The sequence below is a fragment of the Erigeron canadensis genome, chromosome 3 (assembly GCF_010389155.1).
Source record: "Erigeron canadensis isolate Cc75 chromosome 3, C_canadensis_v1, whole genome shotgun sequence".
Lineage (NCBI taxonomy): Eukaryota > Viridiplantae > Streptophyta > Magnoliopsida > Asterales > Asteraceae > Erigeron > Erigeron canadensis.
In genome coordinates, this window is record NC_057763.1 from 26,084,348 (window position 1) to 26,105,751 (window position 21,404).

At 34.2% G+C, this 21,404-nt stretch overlaps 3 protein-coding genes and 1 long non-coding RNA gene across 4 annotated transcripts; 3 read left to right on the forward strand and 1 right to left on the reverse strand.

Annotated features, from left to right (window-relative positions):
* The first annotated feature begins 180 nt into the window (after positions 1 to 180).
* Positions 181 to 4,909, forward strand: LOC122594481 (peptide chain release factor PrfB2, chloroplastic). The gene is made up of 7 exons (XM_043766928.1): positions 181 to 637; positions 1,693 to 1,905; positions 2,681 to 2,782; positions 3,138 to 3,275; positions 3,585 to 3,889; positions 4,218 to 4,371; positions 4,486 to 4,909. The coding sequence occupies exons 1-7, from the start codon at positions 233 to 235 to the stop codon at positions 4,618 to 4,620; spliced, it is 1,452 nt and encodes a 483-aa protein (XP_043622863.1). The 5' UTR covers positions 181 to 232; the 3' UTR covers positions 4,621 to 4,909.
* A 1,736-nt stretch (positions 4,910 to 6,645) lies between these two features.
* On the forward strand, positions 6,646 to 8,112 carry LOC122594483. The gene is made up of 2 exons (XR_006323019.1): positions 6,646 to 6,786; positions 7,172 to 8,112. It is a non-coding gene; the product is annotated as an uncharacterized LOC122594483 (long non-coding RNA).
* Positions 8,113 to 14,343: 6,231 nt separating this feature from the next.
* Positions 14,344 to 15,515, reverse strand: LOC122594208 (nicotianamine synthase-like). Its single transcript, XM_043766678.1, has one exon. The coding sequence runs from the start codon at positions 15,471 to 15,473 to the stop codon at positions 14,502 to 14,504; it is 972 nt and encodes a 323-aa protein (XP_043622613.1). The 5' UTR covers positions 15,474 to 15,515; the 3' UTR covers positions 14,344 to 14,501.
* Positions 15,516 to 19,872: 4,357 nt separating this feature from the next.
* LOC122593477 (nicotianamine synthase-like) lies at positions 19,873 to 21,006 on the forward strand. Its single transcript, XM_043765892.1, has one exon. It carries the CDS (start codon positions 19,917 to 19,919, stop codon positions 20,883 to 20,885), a length of 969 nt encoding a protein of 322 aa, XP_043621827.1. The 5' UTR covers positions 19,873 to 19,916; the 3' UTR covers positions 20,886 to 21,006.
* The last annotated feature ends 398 nt before the right edge of the window (positions 21,007 to 21,404 follow it).

Consider the following 21,404-nt stretch of genomic DNA (forward strand, 5'->3'; position numbering starts at 1 on the left):
AATCCATCATGCTTTTGTAAAAAGTAAAAACTTGGTATATCTATTTTATTTAGTAATACAATTCGAACATGGTAAAAACTTCGAATCATGAAACCATATTGGAGCCATATGTAAAATAAACCTCAAGAACAAGGAGCACAGAATAAACCCTGTTTTTCCCCAAAAATATTGTAGGGGTTTTACAAAATTGAAATAGGCATTCAAATTCAATAAATCATTCACAAAACAAATAATGTCATCAAACATACTAATCAAAAGATCATACAAAATATCATCTTCAATTCTATCTCATTTCACAAAATCCATTTCCACACTTTCCCAATTTCCATTAAATCCCCAAATTAACAATAAATTACAAAATCATGCACCTGGGAATGAACCTTTTTCCAAGAATTCATCTGGGTTTGTTTCATTTTTGCATAAAGGTTTGATCTTTTCATGTGGGTCTATTTCGAACAACGATAAAAGGCGGTTTTTTGGTAGTCAAGTAGCTGCAGAGCCATGTACTTCTGATGGACTAACTGTTGATGACATTGTTAATAGTCAATGGACTATTCTTGATGAAAGTGAGAGTGATTGGAAGAGTCATGCTTCTGCAATTGCTCAGTCGATTCGATTGATCAAGAAACGGTTGCAGGTATACGTTTAATTTTGTTTATATAGGAATGGTGCATTTTGAGGGTCATTGCTTGGTTCCTTTTTATATAAATGAGCTAATAGTTGGTTTCAATATGTTGATATATGTACACGGTTTTAGCTCAGTGCCTGTTCAAATTCGGATTACCACACCAATCACATACCCAAAGTATCCGAACTCGGGGCTTTTAGTTATGGTTTTTTTGGTGGCGAGGAAGAAATTATAGATATGATACCTAGCATTAGTAAAGAAGTTGATGCATACACTTTAAAACTTAGCTGTACACAACTGTGTAAACTATAACATTTTTGTGCATGACTAATTCTTGTTATGTACGTATTACCTCTCTTTAGTAAATGTAATTTCTTGGACTAGTGAGATACTTTACCAATTTTAACAATGATGATAACATACTATGGAGATTATTGATTATATTAATGTAATTCCACAGTGCTACGGAAATTCAGCAAAATGAACCAAAATTGATTGCTATGGTAGCAAAGAATTGAGCAAATAGCTTTTATAAGATAAAAACTGCAAATTTATTACTATTATTGACTATTTTCTTACATCATCTTAATAGGTAAACGAAGTAAAGAATCCTGTTATTCTAAGCAGGAAACTCTTTTAGGTATACCCTTTAATGTGGTGTATCCTTGAAAAGACAAAATGAGTCCTATTCACTTCAACTTTTAGTTTGTTAATTCAAATGCATATTGTTAATTATCAAGACTGAAATGATATCTATTATAAAGGAAGCAAAAAGTACATAAATAATGGTGCTACCATAGACAGGTCTAGCTAAAGAGGACTAGGATTGAATATTTCATTGTCTTTTTGGACTGACCACTAATTGTGAACTTGAATGAGTTTTGTTATTCATGCATAACCTTAGGCATCTATATTATTGCTAAATTGTACTTGTATCAAGTTATATGCTATCATAGGAATGCAATAACTCTCTACCGAGTAGTTTGATTCTTGTTAAGTGATGTTGTCCTCTTGTGATCAAACTCCAATTTTCTTTTTCTTAATGTTATGTTTTGGTGTAATAGTGGAAGAAGTTACAAGTAAGGTTGGAGTTGCTCTCATTTCAATTGGAAAAGCCAGACCTGTGGGATGATCCTGTCCATGCTGGGAAAATAAGTCGTGAACATGGCTCACTCATGGGTAAAATGAAGGAAGTTAATGGACTTGAGAGAGAATTAATAGAGCATATTGACATGATCAAGCTTGCTCGTGAAGAGGACGATCCTGATATGGAATCTGTAGGCCCTTAATTCTTGTTTTATTATCCTCCTTCCCTCTTTTTTTATATTTACTGCCACTCATTCTTCCTTTTATTGTTTTCATTGTTTTTCCAATTTTGCGGTTATTAGGGGTGGCAAATGGACGGGTTTGGTTGCTGATCAATGCAATACGTTTGGGTATTTGTTGAAATAGCCGCATCTAGTTATTGTTTCTTTTATGAAACATCTAGATAATTAGATATTTTTATGATTAAAAAAGCAATCAATATTTCTTATAAAATGATTTTAGAATGTTATATGCATTTGAAAGATCTTATAATGACTTTCATCTCATTTTGCTGACTCAATTCATTTGCCCGATATCCTTTTCATTTAGTTTTCTAGGTTAAGCTTTTTGAGCCATTAGAGATAAAACATATCCATAATATACAATGGGTCAAAGTTGACGCCCCTGGTTGATTATATTCGGTAAAGCCCCTGTCAGATATGGAGTCTGTTAATGTTAGAATTCAGTTTGTTGGTGGTTAGGTAGATGGAGATTGTCTCTTAAAGTTCTAACATTATAGAAAACCGATTTTGTTTCTCGATAGACTATTGAATTTACTAGATATAAAGACTCCTTTCAACAACTGCAGATGCAGGAAAATAAACAAGATAAAATTTTGTCCGGATTTTGATCACCTATCAAAATTTACGCAAACAATATTTACTACACCATCATACAGTGAAAAAGCTTTTCAGAATGTTGAAGTGATATAATTTCACTCTTCTTCTCACGTTTATTGTGCAACAGGAATCGATTAAAGCACTCTTGCAGATGAGACAAGGCGCGAAAGAAAAGGAGCTTGAAGCTTTGCTAGCCGGGGAACATGATTCTTGCTCTTGTTACATAGAGGTTTGTTTAATATTGTATTTTCATGGAAATCTGGGCCCGAAAAGACATCTGATGACCTTTTTTGACACATAGCATAAATTATACACTTCGTAACTGCGACAATTTCGTTGTAGGAAAGTCCCACTAAAGTGCCCCTTTTTGCGTCAGTAATCACTACGCAAACACTTACAAAGAATTTGGTCCACATGATTTCCCCATTTTGTGATGGTTGATGAGCATTGTAGACTATGCGTAAAACATGGGTTTGTAAACTAATATGATAAACATCACCTTTTTGGTCTGCACAGTGCGGACCATACTTATTTTCTTTTGGGTGGCAAAGTTTAGTTTTCATTTTATTGTTATGATATGTCAGGTTCAATCCGGGGCAGGTGGCACTGAGAGCATGGACTGGGCAGGTATGGTGATGCAAATGTATATAATGTGGGCCCAACGCCGTGGATATAGAGTCACAATTGTGGATGAAATGCGTGGTGAGGTTGCAGGAATTAAGGTTTAGCTTGCACAATCTCTCATACAATCTTTTTAATATTTTCTGTAAAATGCAACTTAAACAAAATCTGAAACAACCGAAAGAGACTTGCATAGACTTTAAGTGCTAATAATCAAATTTGCCAATACTTTAGGTGCTGTTTATATGATCAGCGAAAACACATCCAAATGGTGTCTTTTTAATAAGCAGTTTTACTCCGAAATACTATCTGACTATTCAATGTCACATAATTATTTTTTAATGCACATTTAAACACCTGGTTGGACTAAAATATGCATGTGATTGGTGTTTCTTGTTTTTTTGTACCAGAGAGCAACTATTAGAGTAGACGGTGAATACGCATATGGATATGCAAAAGCAGAAGTAGGAGCTCACCGCTTAGTACGCATCTCACCTTTTGATAGTGCCAAGCGCCGGCACACTTCATTTGCTGCAGTTGCTGTAACCCCTATCTTAGGTGATGGATCTCACCATGTTCAGATTAATGAATCGGATCTAAGAGTAGAAAGATACCGATCAGGGGGGGCAGGAGGCCAGCATGCCAATGTTACCGATAGTGCTGTACGGATAACTCACATACCTACTGGAATCACCGCTTCTTGCCAAAACGAAAGGTATAATTTACACAATCTTTCTTCTGTTTGCCAACTATTGTCCGCTATAGGTTGGAATGGTGTGTCTGCCGACTTGAGTAATGAACGAGCTCGAGTTGAAATGAGCAGTAAAAGTAGGCTTTGGGAGGTTATTATGAATAAAAGTGATTAGGGAGATTGTAGCATAAATAATGCTCTTTGTGGAACTTTCGGCCCTTTGACCCACTTAACCTGTCCCTCTCATCTTTTTTTTCCTCGACACATTTGAGATAAACAACCCAAATCGAACCATATACAAGAAATTGGGTGGAAGTTACACTTTTTACCGACCAAGCTTTTCTACTTTTAGGTCACAGCATCAGAACAAGGCCTCTGCAATGGAGGTACTACAATCACGGTTGGATCAGCGGGAGATGGCTCGCCAAGCTCAGATGAATGCGCAATATACACAGTCTTTAACAGACAATAGCTGGGGCAATCAAATACGTTCATATGTACTCCATGTATGTGTGCTCACTTTTTCTACTATATTTCTTAAAACGAGTCACATTTGACTATCGAGTGTTTATATATAACTTACAAATGGTTGCCTTTTATTCTGTGATGAATGTGTGCAGCCTTATCGGATGGTGAAGGATCTTCGGACCAATTTTGAGGTTTCAAACACTGATTCTGTACTTGAAGGTGAAATTGACGACTTCATTTTGAGCTTTCTAACTGCGTCAATGGATAAAGAAAATGAAGAGGTATAAGATACGGGTTCAAACTCCACATCTTTATTGTTTGCATTGTGAAGATACATTGATACCAAGATATCTATAGTGGTGGCCCATGGCTGGCCTTTTGATCTAATGAAACGGGAGTAGTTTATTGGGGTGATGGATAGAGAGAATCTATGGCTATTTGTCCTCTTAGTTAGATATTTGTTTTAAAGGAATGCTTCATTTGTTCGGATGTGTTAATTGAATAACATGAAGCAAATAATCAGCTGTAATACAAGATATAGGATATAGTGATCAAATATGTTTATGTTGTTTACCATTTGTAGTGTTTGTTAAATATTGATCATTTTTAAAGTTACTTTGATAATGACTCAGAAGGTACAAGCGACATTCTGAATATTAGTTTATCAAATACTATATCAAGATTAGCTATTCGAGCAAGCACGATTGATCAAATGTTATCAAAATGGCTCCAATAACCCAGTGGTCCATTGTTTATCTGATTTGGTTTCTCAGCATGGTTTTTCAGCGTGGGCGTGAACACAGTGTGTAAGCAACATTTTATCTTTCTTCATTTTACATGTTCTGGGGTATTCTGTGAGGTCTTGTGGGATGTAGTGTACAATTTACTGAAGTTAAAAAGTTTCAGAATTATTCGCAGAAAACGTGTTCAAATAAGATCTGAAGAAACTTTGCATTAAAACCGAAAAATTACTAACTTATAAGTTATGACTACATCAGTCCGCCTTTGAGAGGCAAGTCCACACCATTAGGTGAGACTCGTCCTTGTCTCGTTCGGTAGTCTCGTCCCTTGTGCTCGTTCCTGGAGAGACGAGTGGCTGATAACTTTTTATTTAAAAAAAAAAATTTTTTTCAAGGCAACGGCTATATTAGAGGAAGAAGACAACCAACTCAACTTTGAAAAGTTGGCAAAACAGGCCCCTTAACGGCTATTTTGACCAAAACAGGTTCCAAAAAGTGTCAGTTTTAGTCCTTTAACGGCTAATTTTCCGAAAATCCTATATATACACTTCCATTCCATTAAAATTCATGTCAGTCTTTCATATACTCATAAATTATTCCCTTTCTGCTATACACAAACACATTTACCATGGCAAACATGACCATCCGTGATGCAAAAATGGGCATGCAGGGTCACATACTTGACAATGACAGACATAAGACTGAAGTTAGCAATGTGATTCAGAGCATCACCTCCAACAAGGCGGCTTACACAGCCGAAATCGGATGACTTGAAGGTCGGATTCGTAACGCCGTCGAAGATGAGTATCTTATTTATCTTCGACAAAAATTGGATTGGCTGGATCAAACCATTTTCCAACTTACCGCTGTCACTGCCACTTTAAACAACACTCTAAACGACACGTTATTCTGGCAAGGCGCTATCGGTGGTGGTCGTCCTGATGATTAGGAGATTGACCCTGGGGAGGAGTACGCATCTCCTCAACCCGGTGACGCTATCAGGTCTCCTGAACCATACCCATACATTCATCGCAACAACGGCGAAAGTACGGTGGACTCAGATTATTCCGAGTGTTAGTGTTATGTTAGTCTTTATTTGTTTATTAATAGTCTAGCATGTATGTTTTAGTGTTATGTGTTTTATTGTCATGTGTTTTATTATTTATTATTGTCATGTGTTTTATTATTTATTAATAATCTAGTATGTATGTTTTAGTTTGTAATATAAATATAAATAAAATATTTGTTTTATTAGATTTTGTTATTTTAATGAAGTATGTGTTTTAAATAGATTTTGTTATAAATTTAGAGGGTTAAAAGTGTAAAGTTTAGATAAAATGGTAGAATTAAATAATTGGTGGGGCAAGATTAATCCTTGAAGGATGAGTGTATTGGGTGTGTATTTTGAGAGAATTAGTCCTTAAAGTGTTTTTTTTGCTGATGTAGCGCTGAGAGAGCCGGTCCTTGGGACGAGTCTCTCACATTGGTAGCCTCTAAGGATGAAAATAAGCAAATGATATATAAGTTACAAAACAAGCATAAGGATGAAAATCAGACTTTTGATAGGCGTTCCTCACTTTCTGAAAGCATGTGCAGAAACATATAAACATAGGACGTTATAGCAAAAGAGATGAAGGGTAACCATACTAAACAAACATGTGTCAGATAAGTCAAGCTGACGGGTACCTCAAAATATCCGGGACGATGAGAAAGGTAAATCACATAACCTCTGCTAATAAGTTTTCTTTCCATTATAGATTGATACTACCATAGTGGCCACACTAAATCAAACCAGACCCATTTGAAAATAGCTAGACCTGATAAGACCTATATTCAAGCCCATCTGAAGATGAGGGGTTATCCACAGTATTACAGAAAGATTTAGAACAAGTGTTTAGGATTAGTAATAATAGTAGGTTTTCTTATCTATTTGAACAGTCTATGTTTTATTTGGGAGATTTGTCATCTCGAATTGATCTTCATCCTATAAATTTCCACAAATAGAATTGTATCATCCATTTATCTTTATTTAATTTATGGAATTCTATTATTTGCTTCCATTGCAAGAAATTTCCATGCTAATTAATACCCGGAACAGTCCAGATAAGGAGATTCAGAGGCTATCATATGGACGAGAATTGAAGACCAATTAGAGTCATTGGTGGTATCGTTGAAGAATGTTATTGCTGCTGTAAAGGCTCGGCAACCTGAAACACACTCCAGATGTCACGACTGTGAAGCTACTTCCTTAAAATCAGATGTTCCTTCCGTTGAGAATGACAAAGTTAAAGTGTTGACAGTCAAAGATGTGATTGATGGCAGAAACAATGGTGGAATTGGCTCAACTAAAATGGCTTCTCCTTTGCATCTCAAAAGCTGAAAAGCAAGCACCCTACCCCTACGAAGGAGCAACCTTTTGGTCACATCCATATGCTCACGAGGACGATAAGAAACGGTTGCACAAACGATTAAACTGATAAGCCTATGGTAGTCCATTCTTCTTATGGTTGCGACTACAAGGTTTGGACTAATGATGATGAAAAAAAAAAGTTAGGTGGAAGCAGAAATGAAACATTTTTGGTGCCCTTGAAAATTTTCTTTTATTGGATCCCAATTTCACTCGACTTGAGGACAAGTTGATTCTCTATGCTGGCTGCGAGGGTACAAACACACTAAATCAGAAGAGACCCGTTTTGAAAATAGTTGGACGGTTGGACCTAATTCCTGATAAGACCTATAGTCAATCCCATTTAAAATAAAATCATACGTGATGGCCTTATCAGGCCATGCATATAACGCAACGTATGATTTTATTTTAGATGGTCGGGCTTGATTACAGGTCTTATCACGTCTAGCCACTTTCAAATGGACCAGGTCTGATTTAGTGTGGTCATTCTAGTATAGGGTTCGTATCACATAGATCTTACTTGCAGTCACAGAGAAAGCATCAAGTCTTTCCTATGACTGACATGGAAGCAAGATTCTTAGAATTTCATCTCGAATAAAATTCTACTAATAAAACAACAATCATTCAATCAATAATGTCTATATGTCATAATTGTATATCAAATATAAGTAACATTTCCAATTATTTTAGATTAATAAGAGTTAATTAGACAAATAGTTATAAGTCTTTTTGGTATTAATAATATGTCTACCGCAGTTCTAAAAAAATAGTTATAAGTGTTTTTTGATAAGAAATATAGCTTTAAGTCCATACACAATGATCATTTTCGTCAATGTAAGGTACCTGAGGATGAAGTCGACATGAGTACCAAACCTGAAGCTTGAAGTTAACTTAATTCAAATTCTCTTGAGCTATTATTTACATTTTCAAGTTCTAATTCCAATGTCGACTCAACACTTTTGAGCTCTATTCGGATAGTACAATATATAGTAATAGCAATTGTATTATATAAAATTATATACGGTAATATACAAAAGGTAAAATAGCAAATTAGCACAAGTTTGAGAAGACTCGGGTTTTACGAGGAGTATATTAACATTTTTAGCTCGACTAGACTAATCCCAAACAATCCCACATATCTTTCAACTCAAATTCAAGTAGTTGATGAATAAGTTTGACACGATTACACCATAGTTAAAAACACATTTTCAGGAAAAGAAAAAATATCAAAATTTTCTCTTCTACATGAAGTGTTAAGAAAGTCTAAAAATTTAGTCAATTTATCTGATCAACAAGCCCCGGAGATGAAGTTATTGTTGTTGATCAACTTTGTGAAGCCCATTTCCTGCAAGTTCCATTTGATTGACCTCATTATTACCAACATTGCTGAATTGTGGCATGTTATAATCAAAGGGTTGCCAAGAACTTTGTTCCGGGAAATCAAATTCTATATTAGGTAGACCGTTGTCTACATATGGCAAGTGACCGCTACTGAAATCCATTCCGAGTCCAGCATCAAAACCAATCCATGAACTAGCATCCGGGAAAACGATTTCATTGTTGATATAAGGCTGATCAACCATATTAACAATTTCAGGGTGGTTTAAGGTTGTATCAAATGTGAAGCTTGTCTCTTGTATGGGAGATTTATCAGTATCCTGACTGTCCATGTCATTCGTAGTCCACGGTTCCATCTCATCACTTGGTAGAATATAATCTTGTTCTCCAGTATGAGTGACTGGAATTTCTGGAAGCCTATCATTCCCAGCTTTTTGATCCCAAACTTGATCGCCATATGAAACTTCTGCTTTTTGAGCCAAATAAGGAGAATTCAAAACTGGAAAAAACAGAATACGAAAGGAATTAATCAAACACTACATTATTAAAGACGAATGAAATCTACATAAATAAGCTACAAAACTTAAACCACGGCGTTCCCTCTAGTGTAAATGCTTTGTGGGGTCAGTATGAAGGACGTTGCTAAAAAATGGTCACGGTGTTTAAAATCCGTTCCACTCCAAAGGATGTACCCAAAGTCAGTTAAATATCGTCTCGGGCTGGTCCTTGGAGAATGGTCATTTGGGTCCAAAAGAACACGGGTTAAGTTTCTCCATCATTCTAAACCATTTGCCAGAAACTACAACATTAAAAATGTCTACCTGGCTCTGGAAAGCTGTGACTAAAATGTCCAGCAAAAGAATTCATGGGTGGAACAAGATTCTGGACATAAGGTACCATTGCTCTCCGTTGATCATTATTTACAGCAGGAATTGAAGAACATCCAGGGACACTTTGGTTGCACGAGAAATCAAGGACTTGGTTATGGAAAAGTGGAGAGTTGTTAGTAGGGAAAGGTTGTTGACTCAAGCTGAGTAGACGGCTATCACACTGTAAAAGCTTGTTGAAGGGCTCATCAAGAGCTTTTGGTGCAAATACAACTGTATGCCGCCTGCAAAAAATACCATCAAGGGGAGAGTGACATATATTGTGTTTCAGTTAATTAGTGTACTTTCAACGCAAACCGTTTTCCTATAAACTAGTTCCAAAATAGTGTTATGTACATACCTGCAAATTGGAGCTTGACCATCAGTAAAATCATCCAAGGTAGCCTCCCATTGAGTATGTTTTTTCGCTTGGTACTTAACCTCATTAAATTTTTCCGGTTGTTCATTCAACTGCGAAAAACCATCCACAAACAAGATTACATTTTATATCCATGTTAACAATACCCAAAAAAATCAGAATACATAGGTTGATTGAAGAAAACCTCGATTTCAAGACATGTATTGTCTTGGTCCACAAAGGTGTTAATGGCAGTAATTTGTGTCCATCTAATTTCTATCTTTTTCTTCAAAGAGCCAAAGAGAAATTCCCACACTATCTTTTTCTTTCCATAGTAAAACTTAACAGCTAAATCTCCTTCGTTTTTGGATGTCCACTGCCGAAATTTGAAAGCATATTTAGTGTCAACATATATATAACATTGTATTCTTTTCTTATGATGAAACTAATTGAACAGATGCCAAAAGTGAAAGAAAATCCAACCTGCCAAGAGCCAATTGTCAAACGAAGAGCAGGAATATTAGATGCTTTCATCTTTTCAGGCTGTGGTTCATGAGATAACATTAGCTCTTGATGTTCATTCTGTTGAGTTTCTTTCGACGACATTGGCTCAGGGTGGTCCATTACAGTTTGCATACGATAGGTTAACCCAATTGGACCCTTTTTCTGCTAAAAATGAGCGTATTAGCGATTGATCTTTGAAAAAATACATTAGTTTAATATGATCAACACATATTTGTTTTAAGAGAAGAGATGAACATGTAACCTGTGGATCCAAAATTACATTGTAGGAGCTTATTGGAAGTTGAACATTTTGAACTTGATGTTCTGTTTCTTTGTTTTGGCTATCCTCATGGTTTTCTACACCAGCGTCAGTTGATGTCGACTTCGATGATGTAAACCCGGCATCCGGACTCTCAAACTGCGGAATATATATGATCAACTACGTACACGTACACTACATAACCGTGCTACACTACATATAATCGTTACTTATTTATATATGATGAAGTGATGCACTTTAGATACATATACTGCAATGACTGCTAATAGCTAGTTTTGTCAAATATACCCTGACTAATTAAAAGACGAGATCTTTTATGAACATTGCTACATGTACCTCAAAGATACGTGCTTAAACCAAGCTACTATGCTAGCCTGAGGACTTAGCCCAAAATGCATCCCATTAGTCAAGGCTGTCACCTTACGAACCTCTAGTAGTCATTTTGGGCAAAGTCCAATTACGAACCTTTTTATAATTAATGGTATTTACAGGGTCCAATTATGCCTAAAAACGTATCATTGCCCTAAGCACGCATTTCACCAATAATCACATAGAAATCGAGTAATATCTAACAACCGGTAAAGTCTTTGATATTGGTTATAGACAAAGACCATTAGTAACTATAGCTGACAATTCATGTAATGTCAAGTCAATTAACGGGTTTTAAGTTGATAAATTGATGGGTTTATATACCACAACCTTCAACTCCTTTACCCGAACCCTAATTAACCCAAACCTTTTATTATACTTACAAGTGTCCTACTTTGAATATTCAAAAGTCTTTATTTTTAAACTTTGACTTTAAATATATATATGTATAATTATAAAAAAACTTTATAAAAATTATATCATTAAAAAACACGTCTAAAACACAATTAATTCAAATAACTTTCATTAAGTATTATCTAACACAAATAAAATTATTTATGGTCAAAGTTGTAAATATTAGACTTTGAAAAACATGACACTAGTGGGACGGAGGAGGTACAAATTAATCATGACAAATTATTTACGCATGGACTGAAATAAAAGAACATACTATAAATTCATATTTGTTTATATTTTTAAACAGCAAATCCTTCTTTACTACTATTTGACTTTATAAACTATAAACTCCAATAAACGCCTCATGATCAGGATTGATTCGTGGTCTTCTCTTCAAGAGGCCAAAATCATTACCAAGTGGACTAATCTCACATTAACATACCAAACTCGGCCTCAAAAATACAAGAGTGGTATGTCGGATTACATAATTTCTTTTCGTATCAGTCATATATGTCGGATTGTTGGTGGTATGGGTAGCAACAAAAAACGGTTACAAATTTTCGGTCTTTACGACCTAAAACAACCGGGGCCTTTTTGATTATGGGCCATTTATACAATTTGGTAACTCCTCAATCCTCATGGATATGTTCTTGTAGAAAACCTAAAGTCTTAGTCCAATTAGTCATGTCAAGTCTTGTTTCCCCTTACCAACTAGTTGTATATATCATTCTTGTCACATATAGGCCAATGTGCCACATTATGTGTGTAGTAGCAAAAATCTAACTAGCTAGCTAGTAAACAGAAATCACATAATATTATTAATAATACCAAATTTGAAGAAACTATTATAATAAGACATATATATCAATAATGTGAAGTTGTGAACCGTAACTAAAGCTTACCTAACAACAATATATACGGTCCAACCTTTATATCCAATAGATTAATATCTCCATAAAATTAATAATTTGTCCAAACCCAAACTTCAAAGAATCATTGTAAATCAACACTCGGATAAATTAAAGACTCGCGAAATTAATAAAATATCTATATCCCAACGTTATTAATTTATAGAGGTATTCCAGTACACAATACTTATATAGCTATATATTTAGAGTTTATGACACAACGAAGAGAAAAACCTGTTGATGGACAAGGGTCCTGTTTAAGCAGTCACCGAGCCGAAATGCGGAATTGTTGAACCTAGCAGCTGCTTGAAGTCCAGCAACATGACCATTATTGAGACTACTACTGCTACATGCATTATGAGAATTATGGTCTTGATCAATTTTGTCGCCATTACCAGCAGCCATTTATTTGATAATGACTACAGCTGGTTAATTATGGAATAATTATCGTAATTAAGCACCAGTTAATTAGACTAAATCTTGATATAGATTATATGATGATGATAATTATCCGACTTCGATATATGTGTTATATATATATACCCACCTGGGAATGTTTGTAAACCGTACAAACCGTACAAACGCGAGTGGTAGTAGGATTCATGTACGTAATATATCCAAACATTAATGTTTTAATAAATAAAATATTAAAAAAACTTTTATTATTATATAATAATATAAAAAAGAAATAATTAGCTGTCATTAAATTATCTTAACTCGTATGTAATATATATATATATATAATATTAGCTGTCATTATTTTTTTAATGTGAGATATAAAGTTTATTTAAATATATAGTTTTAATTTTATAATTAAGGTTGAATATATATTTTTAAGGTTTTAGGTAAAATAAAACAAGTATTAAAGTAAAAAATAAATAAAACAAATTGTTTCTCTTTACTGAAAATTATCGTGCATTATGAAAATCATCAATTCATCATGCATCAATTGTTTCGTGAATCTTCGTACATCAATTTAATCATGATCTAAGGGTCAAAATCTTATCCTATTTATTTTACTTTAATACTTATTTTACAATAATTATATAACCAACCCCTATACCTTAATTATAGTTTAATAAGGAAAAAAATAAATTCAAAAAAACTCTTTTAATGACCAATAGGAATCATTTGTAAATTAATTACTTTGAATTAAAAGAAAAATTCTCTCGAATTGAATAATATTTATACTTACAATAAATATGAACTTTTTTATAATAATAAGAGTTAATTTCAAAAATCGTCCTTGTGGTTTTACCAAAAAATCACTTTTCATCCTTTAAACTTCGAAATGACACTGGTAGTCCTTTATACGCGGATAATGGTCACGTTTCGTCTTTTAGTCGATCGTATAAAGGACGAAACATGAACATCATCCGTTAGATTAAAGGACGAAATGTGACCATCATCCGTTAAATTAAAGGACGAAACGTGACTATTATCCGCGTATAAAGGACTATCAGTGTCATTTTGAAGTTTAAAAGATGAAACGTAATTTTTTGGTAAAACCACAAGGACGATTTCTAATAATAATTTAGTAAAAAGATATCTCTCGTTCTTTACTAAAAAATCTCTATGGATTAATTAGCTAAAAATGGCTAAATATTATTAATAACCTTTTTCTCAATAAATTTAAACCAAATTTATACTTTCCTCATGTAAATACCAAAAATACACCTTTTTACTTAAAAAATTTTCATGATAAAAATGAATACAAAGGTATCAACTTCATGTTTACGATGAAATGACATTTTGGCAGGTCAGGTTTGAGCCATGACGACGTATACAAACAAAATATAGATTCAAAAAGCTTGCTTAAGTACTTAAGGACATTGCTTTAAAAGTTTAAATATAGATCGATCGAGGTGATCCTTTATTTCTTATATATATGTAAGTAACAATAGTACAATACACAAGAACTCAAACATTCAATCACACACTATTAATTAGACATGAATATGAGTATATATATAACATCAAAACTTCAAGACCAAATAATGACCTACTCATGGATCATTTTCATACGGCTCAAGGGACTGTTGAACGCTTGGAACTCACAATACTTGCAACTTGATGGTATGATAGAGCCAATTCCTGCTTCACCACGATTATGATCACGCTCAGTGTTCGCCATGTCCCCAAACTTACGTGTGATCACAACCGAGTTAACAACATCATCATCTGGATGAAAAATCGAGAGAACATCAAACCCAACTTGAAGAACTTCAGGGTCCACCACCGGATAAAGAAAAGCACGGGCACCATGGGCACTCCTTAGCATAAGGATGGCACCCGGGGACATGTACTTAGACAAATGTTCGATTACTTCTACTTTCTTCTCATTATCTATCCCCACAAGTGCAGCCAGGAAAACCACATCATAGTCTTTCAACTCATCCGTCACATTCATTATATCGGCAGTATGGAAGACCATCCTTTTGGACAAGTCAGGATCAGACGAAACAAGACGTGAGGCCATCAAGTTTGCGGAATGGTCAATGTCGTAGTTGTGAAACACCGTGTCCTTGAGATGATAAGAAGCCAAGACAATAGAGGTAAGAGGTAAGGGGCCGGACCCCACAAACGCGACACGTTTTGGGGCTTCTTTTGTGGAGGAATAATGTTGGTTGAGGATGTTATACTCAAGAAGACTAAGCTTGAGGTAATTGGAGTAGTAAGGGAAGAGAGTGAGATGTTGTAGAGGATTTTCGAAAGAGCCTAAAATGGTAGAGAAATGGGCTTCAAGATGACCCTCAGCCTCACCACAAATTTTGATGAGCTTAGACCTCATTTCTTGTACATTGAATGGGAGTGTGTCAATGTTGATAGAAGAATGTGGGATGCACATGAGGACAAGTTGAGTCAATAGATTATTGACATCTTTTGAAGGTTTGAGTGTTTCTAGCTTTGAAACTTTTTCATAAATTTCACAAACTTTGTTAATCAAGATGCTTTCTTGTTGGAGGGATTCCATTTCTAAAAGTAGTTATACTCTAATTTGTATGTTAATTAGAAGAAGAAGTGATTGAGAATGATTGAATTTGTAAAGGGGTAATGCACTTATATATGAGAATGTGTTGGTCCCACAGACCATAAAAAGGGTGTGGATCTTGCTTGGTCTTGCTCAATTTGACTACACCGGTTACCTCATACTAATATGTTATTGTATCAAATATATATTTCCAATATAGGAAATTACGTATCAAGCAGTTAGAATTTACCATTGTTTTTAACATTCATTGTCAGTTCGTCACGGATCTGTTGTAATTTTTTTTAAAACGGTGTTGTTAATTGTTGACTTTTGATATGTATCAAGCTTGAGGCGCCTTTTAAAAGGCATAAGCCTTTTAATTCCCATCTAACGTCATGTATGTGCTAATGGAAAACAATTAATCCTTTGTACATGGAGTATCAACTAATGAAGAATTTAGTATAGGATAATAGATGAGTTAATAGGCAGGGTTTACAATGGCTAAATAATCGAAATTCATTGTTTTGACCAAAAATTCTTTAATACTATAATTTTGTAATCAAAACTCGTAATGTGAATTAAAGTAGTATCCTTAAATGATCTTGGTTAAAAATAAAGTAAAAATATAATGAGTAAAAATATCACAAGGATGTACGAGGATATATTACTTTAAGTAATCTTTATAGATTGCCAGTGTAAAATCTGGAGATCGAGTTTCTTGCCTTTTTTTTGTTTAATTATTAAAATTCAATATTATTACAATCCGAAGGTGCAAATGATAGTTCGATCGAAGTGAGTAACTTATGTGTGGATTGTGTTTTTTATTTAAAGGCGGAACACCGGATAAATGGCCACTAACACCCCACAAAGGTGCGCCAATGCCAGTTTAATTACTCCTGGGGCAACGCTCTAAAATGTTTGTTCTTCATGTGTTAAATGATATAGCGTTGCTAAGACTCTTTCACCACATTTGCATTTGACAGGATTTGAACCTGAGACCTTTCAGGAGGAAATCGCATTGTGAAAAACCCTTACCGCCACTAGGCTAACACCCCAATGGCAGTGTGTTAATTGTGTTGTGCTTATGAAACAAGAAAATGAGCAGCTTCTTGTGGTGAATAAAGTGAGTGTCATGTGTCCTTTTAACTAGACTCCGTTTAATAAGGTGGACTTAGCTTAGTCTGCGAAAATGAGCAGCTTCTTGTGTTGTACTTATAAATTTTCTAAGTTTGATATTATATATACTCTTTGCTAATTTGATTATGACCATTAAATATTTGTTTATGTTATGTAATACTCGGTATAAAGAATAGATATATTAATAAATTATGTTTTAAATATATCTATATCGATATAATTTTCATCAAATATTATAATAACACAATTAATTATGATTAAAAATCCAAAATCTTTTTAAAAGCATTCTTATACTATATATCGTTAGGCACATGTTATAAAAACCATAAATATAGGTATATAAATATTTGATCATTAGATATGGAGGTAGTGTGAACACAACATATGTGAAAGCATAAAAATTTGAAGCATCTATGATTAATTCTCCCAATCCAACGAAAACTAATACCATTTCACTATCATTGTTACGCATACTTGAAAGCAAACAAATGTGAAGCATCTATCTATAAATTGAGGCATGCTACATGCGAATATATCTATATCTACATGTAGGCGTGTGGCAGCCACATTGCATTGACGTGATTCTATTTTTATATATATATATATTCTTGTCGTATTCTTGTGGTATAGTGGTGACTGAATTGGCAATGATTTCAGTAAATAAAGAATAGTATTTAGTGTAATTAAACAAAAGACAACCACTAGTTAAAGCCTAGATATATAGCCATTTCTTTGTTTATCGAATAATTCATGTGTACCTTTTCTTTCATCCTTTTTGGTATCGATTAAAATAATCTTTGTCCTTTGGAAACAACTGGTATTCGTGTGTTACATCGAAGACATATAAGAACGTACGTTGGCAGGGGAGGCTATTTTCGGAAGGGTACACAAAATTTTGAAAATTATATATATACTTCACGAATTTGCTATAAAAAATGCTAAAAAAGTTTTACAAATCATCAATTAACTTTCTTATATTATGATTTTGTTATATGTAAAATGTTCATTTGAAAATTAAAATTTGTGTGAAAACCATAAAATTGACCAAACACATTATAATTTTGTTATATGTGAAATGTTCACCACCACCACCATCATCTCTCTCTGCTCCTCCTCCGGCAACGCCATGGTTGAGCCCTGGTAATAAGGGCAGCGCTCGTACCGTATCAAACCACCACACTATCTCTTGGATAGTCGCCCACAAATCAACATATATTATTCCCCTATATGCGTCTGACTTCTAACCCCTTTATAAATTTCTCGATGTAGGCTACCGAGAAGGGCGAAGCCCCCCTGAACGGCGCAACCGTTCGATTAACGACTTCGTCCGTACCGTATCAAAATTTCCGGCAATGGTGTTGCTGGTGGTGGTGGTGGTGGGCAACTATAAACATATTGTGTTAAATTTCAAATCACAGTATATTTAATCAGTTTTCTAGTTTTCACACAAATTTTCGTTTTCAAATAATCATAACTACTTTTTGTTATATATGCATAATATAATTTGTTATTATAACGTTAGTTATCATCAATAAAAATCTAACATGACTATAAATTTTGATAGACAAATAAACATGCACCGATGGCTGAACTGAAATTACAATCAGACAAAATTACTGATTGCCTTAATAAAACTAAGCTGAATAGGCAGTTTAAACTGAAACATATCATCTTTAGACCAACGGCATTAATATAGTTATTTTAGGTAAATATATAATTGATTGAGGAATATTTTGGAAAAGTAAATATTGAAATTTAAAATTTAGACAGGAGTAATTTACTTTATAATATAGGATATAGATATAGGAATTCTTAGGCAAAACTTTTACTTAACCGCATGTTGACCAACGGCTATTTTACCATGTATTTGGTTGAAAACATTTGAATTTCAGTCTCTTGTCGTTACATAATTTGATGGATAAACTTGAATTACCACGATTCTAATTTACAAACGAAGGCACTATTCAGAGAAGATAACTATTTAGTGGTGATCCGTACACCATATTTTTTAGCCATAATAACTCACCTGATAAGAATATCGTAATTAAGGAGTTCGTGTTTAATATAAGACTCAAAAGTACCGAATGAACATAAGTTTGTTGATTACAATATACATAGAGGAAAATAAATTCTTAAAAGTGGTAACTAGATGTCATTCACTTTACGAAATTTGTTATTCTTATCTTTAGCTTCGGCGTGTGTATAGTAATTAAATTTTTTCCTCTCTAGCTATAAATTATACCAAAAGCTAATCGTGAATGTCATCATTTTTCATTTTTAGCTGATTATAAGGTCACTTTAAAAGTTATATATAATCTGAAGAATGTGCATTTGCTTCCAATAAAGAAAAGATTACATCAATCAAAAAATTTATACGGAGTAATTAACAACCATGAAGTTATATCATACAAGGGATAACATGCATAGACCAGATTAAAAAAATATAGTCTACCCTAAGTGGTACTCACATTGCGTGGTGAGTATTTTTTGTTTTAAAAGGCTTACAATTACTGTAATTTATAATTGAATTAATAAGTTTAGCTCATAATACCCTCATGAAAGCATACCCATAATTGCATACATTTTTCATTTATAAAGTATAAACCAACAGACTAATTAGATATTCAACTTATACTTTTTACATCTACTCACGAACATATTTGCATCAAAGTTAATATCGTTCTAGCAAATTAAACGATTTTTATGGTGAATTTGGTTCCACGTAATTCATATACAATACATTGTCATCTCTAACTCTCTAAGCATATTTGCATTATCATATACGGAGTATTATTATTTCCCATAAAATGAAAATGCACAAATAAAAAGAATTTTCTTTCTTTTATTTGTTTGGATCATCTCCACATATACGAATATGGATTCTGAAAGAGTTTTAGGTCCAAATCAAAACCGAATAAATCAACTTGTGGAACTTGAAAACCGACTCAATTATCACCCTTATGGCATAAAGTTTTAGATTACTTTCAACCGTGATCACCAAAAGGCTGGATTCCAAATTAACTATCAACTTTATAAATAAAATAAAAAACTTATAGTGCTCATCCTTCTTTAATTTGATAAATACCCTTTGAGATTTTGAAAAAATATATATAAATAAATAAGTTTGGTCAACCATTTTGAAAATGAAAAAGATTGGGTTCCATTAAGCAAGATTCACCCCTTTTTGAGTGTGGTGTAAGACCTACATGTACTCACTATATAAGATGCATTTGGCCTTCACAATTCTACTCATTCTACACCCAAATCAGTTACTAACTCTAATAGAAAATTTGTTAACTACTTTTCAAAATGGATTCCCTCCAACAAGAAAGTATCTTGATTGAGCAAGTTTGTGAGATTTATGAAAAGATTTCAAAGCTTGAAACACTCAAACCTTCAAAAGATGTCAATAATCTATTCACTCAATTAGTCCTCATGTGCATCCCACACTCTTCTATTAACATAGACACACTCCCATCCAATGTTCAAGAAATAAGGTCTAAGCTCATTAAGCTTTGTGGCGAGGCGGAGGGTCATCTCGAAGCTCACTTCTCTACCCTTTTAGGCTCTTTCGAAAATCCTCTACACCATCTTGATGTCTTTCCTTACTACTCCAATTATCTCAAGCTTAGTCTTCTTGAGTATAACATCCTCAATCAACATTATTCCTGCACTAAAGAAGCCCCCAAGCGTGTCGCATTTGTGGGGTCTGGCCCCTTACCTCTCACCTCGATTGTCTTGGCTTCTTATCATCTCAAGGACACGGTGTTTCACAACTATGACATTGACAATTCTGCAAACTTGATGGCCTCTCGTCTTGTTTCATCTGATCCTGACTTGTCCCAAAGAATGGTCTTTCACACTGCTGATATAATGAATGTTACTGATGAGTTGAAAAACTATGATGTGGTTTTCTTGGCTGCACTTGTGGGGATGGATATTGAGAAGAAAGTTGAAGTAATCGAACATTTGGCTAAATATATGTCCCCTGGTGCCATCCTCATGCTCAGGAGTGCCCATGGTGCCCGTGCTTTTCTTTACCCAGTGGTGGACCCTGAAGTTCTTCAAGGTGAGTTTGATGTTCTCTCAATTTTTCATCCAGATGATGATGTCGTTAATTCAGTTGTGATCACACGTAAGATTGAGGACCCGGTGAGCATTGATCGTCATAATCATCATGAAGCAGGAATTGGCTCTATCATACCCTCTAGTTGCAAGCATTGTGAGTTCCAAGCTTTCAACAATCCCTTATGTTGTATGAAAATGATCCATGAGTAGATCATTTGGTATTGAAATTTTGATGTTAAGCATTATACTTGGTGTGTGATTGAATTTTATTGTCTGGATGTTTTTGTATTACTTACATATAGAAAATAAAGGATCCCCTTTGATGTTTAAATCAATGTGCTTGAGTACTTTTTTTTTCTTTTTTTCTTTTTCTGAAGTGCAAGTCCTTGAGTACTTATCCAGCTTTTGGTATATATCTTGTGTTTGTTTCTATTATACACGACATGACCCAAACACAACCTATTTTGTGTTGTGATATAACGAACAAGTGCTCTTATCATACATCAATTTATGTTCACAACACGCTTGCCATGGGAGGTTTGGACACATTTATGTAACCATTATAGGCAAAAGAAGTTCCAAGAGTCACAATCTAACATGGAAGTATGGAAGCATGGAAATTTCCCCTTGGTGAAAAAGTAGAAAAGTATGTCAAAATTTCAAAAGCTTGAAGCTCTCGAAACCAATATCAACAGTCTCTTTGCCAAAGTGGTGGTTGATTGTACGCAC

Coding starts and splice junctions, on each gene's coding strand:
- LOC122594481 (XM_043766928.1), top strand. CDS start 233: ATGTCATCAAACATACTAATCAAAAGATCATACAAAATATCATCTTCA. Junction 3,276..3,584: donor GTGAGGTTGCAGGAATTAAG/GTTTAGCTTGCA, acceptor TTTTTGTACCAG/AGAGCAACTATTAGAGTAGA. Junction 4,372..4,485: donor TACGTTCATATGTACTCCAT/GTATGTGTGCTC, acceptor GAATGTGTGCAG/CCTTATCGGATGGTGAAGGA.
- LOC122594208 (XM_043766678.1), bottom strand. CDS start 15,473: ATGGAATCCCTCCAACAAGAAAGCATCTTGATTAACAAAGTTTGTGAA.
- LOC122593477 (XM_043765892.1), top strand. CDS start 19,917: ATGGATTCCCTCCAACAAGAAAGTATCTTGATTGAGCAAGTTTGTGAG.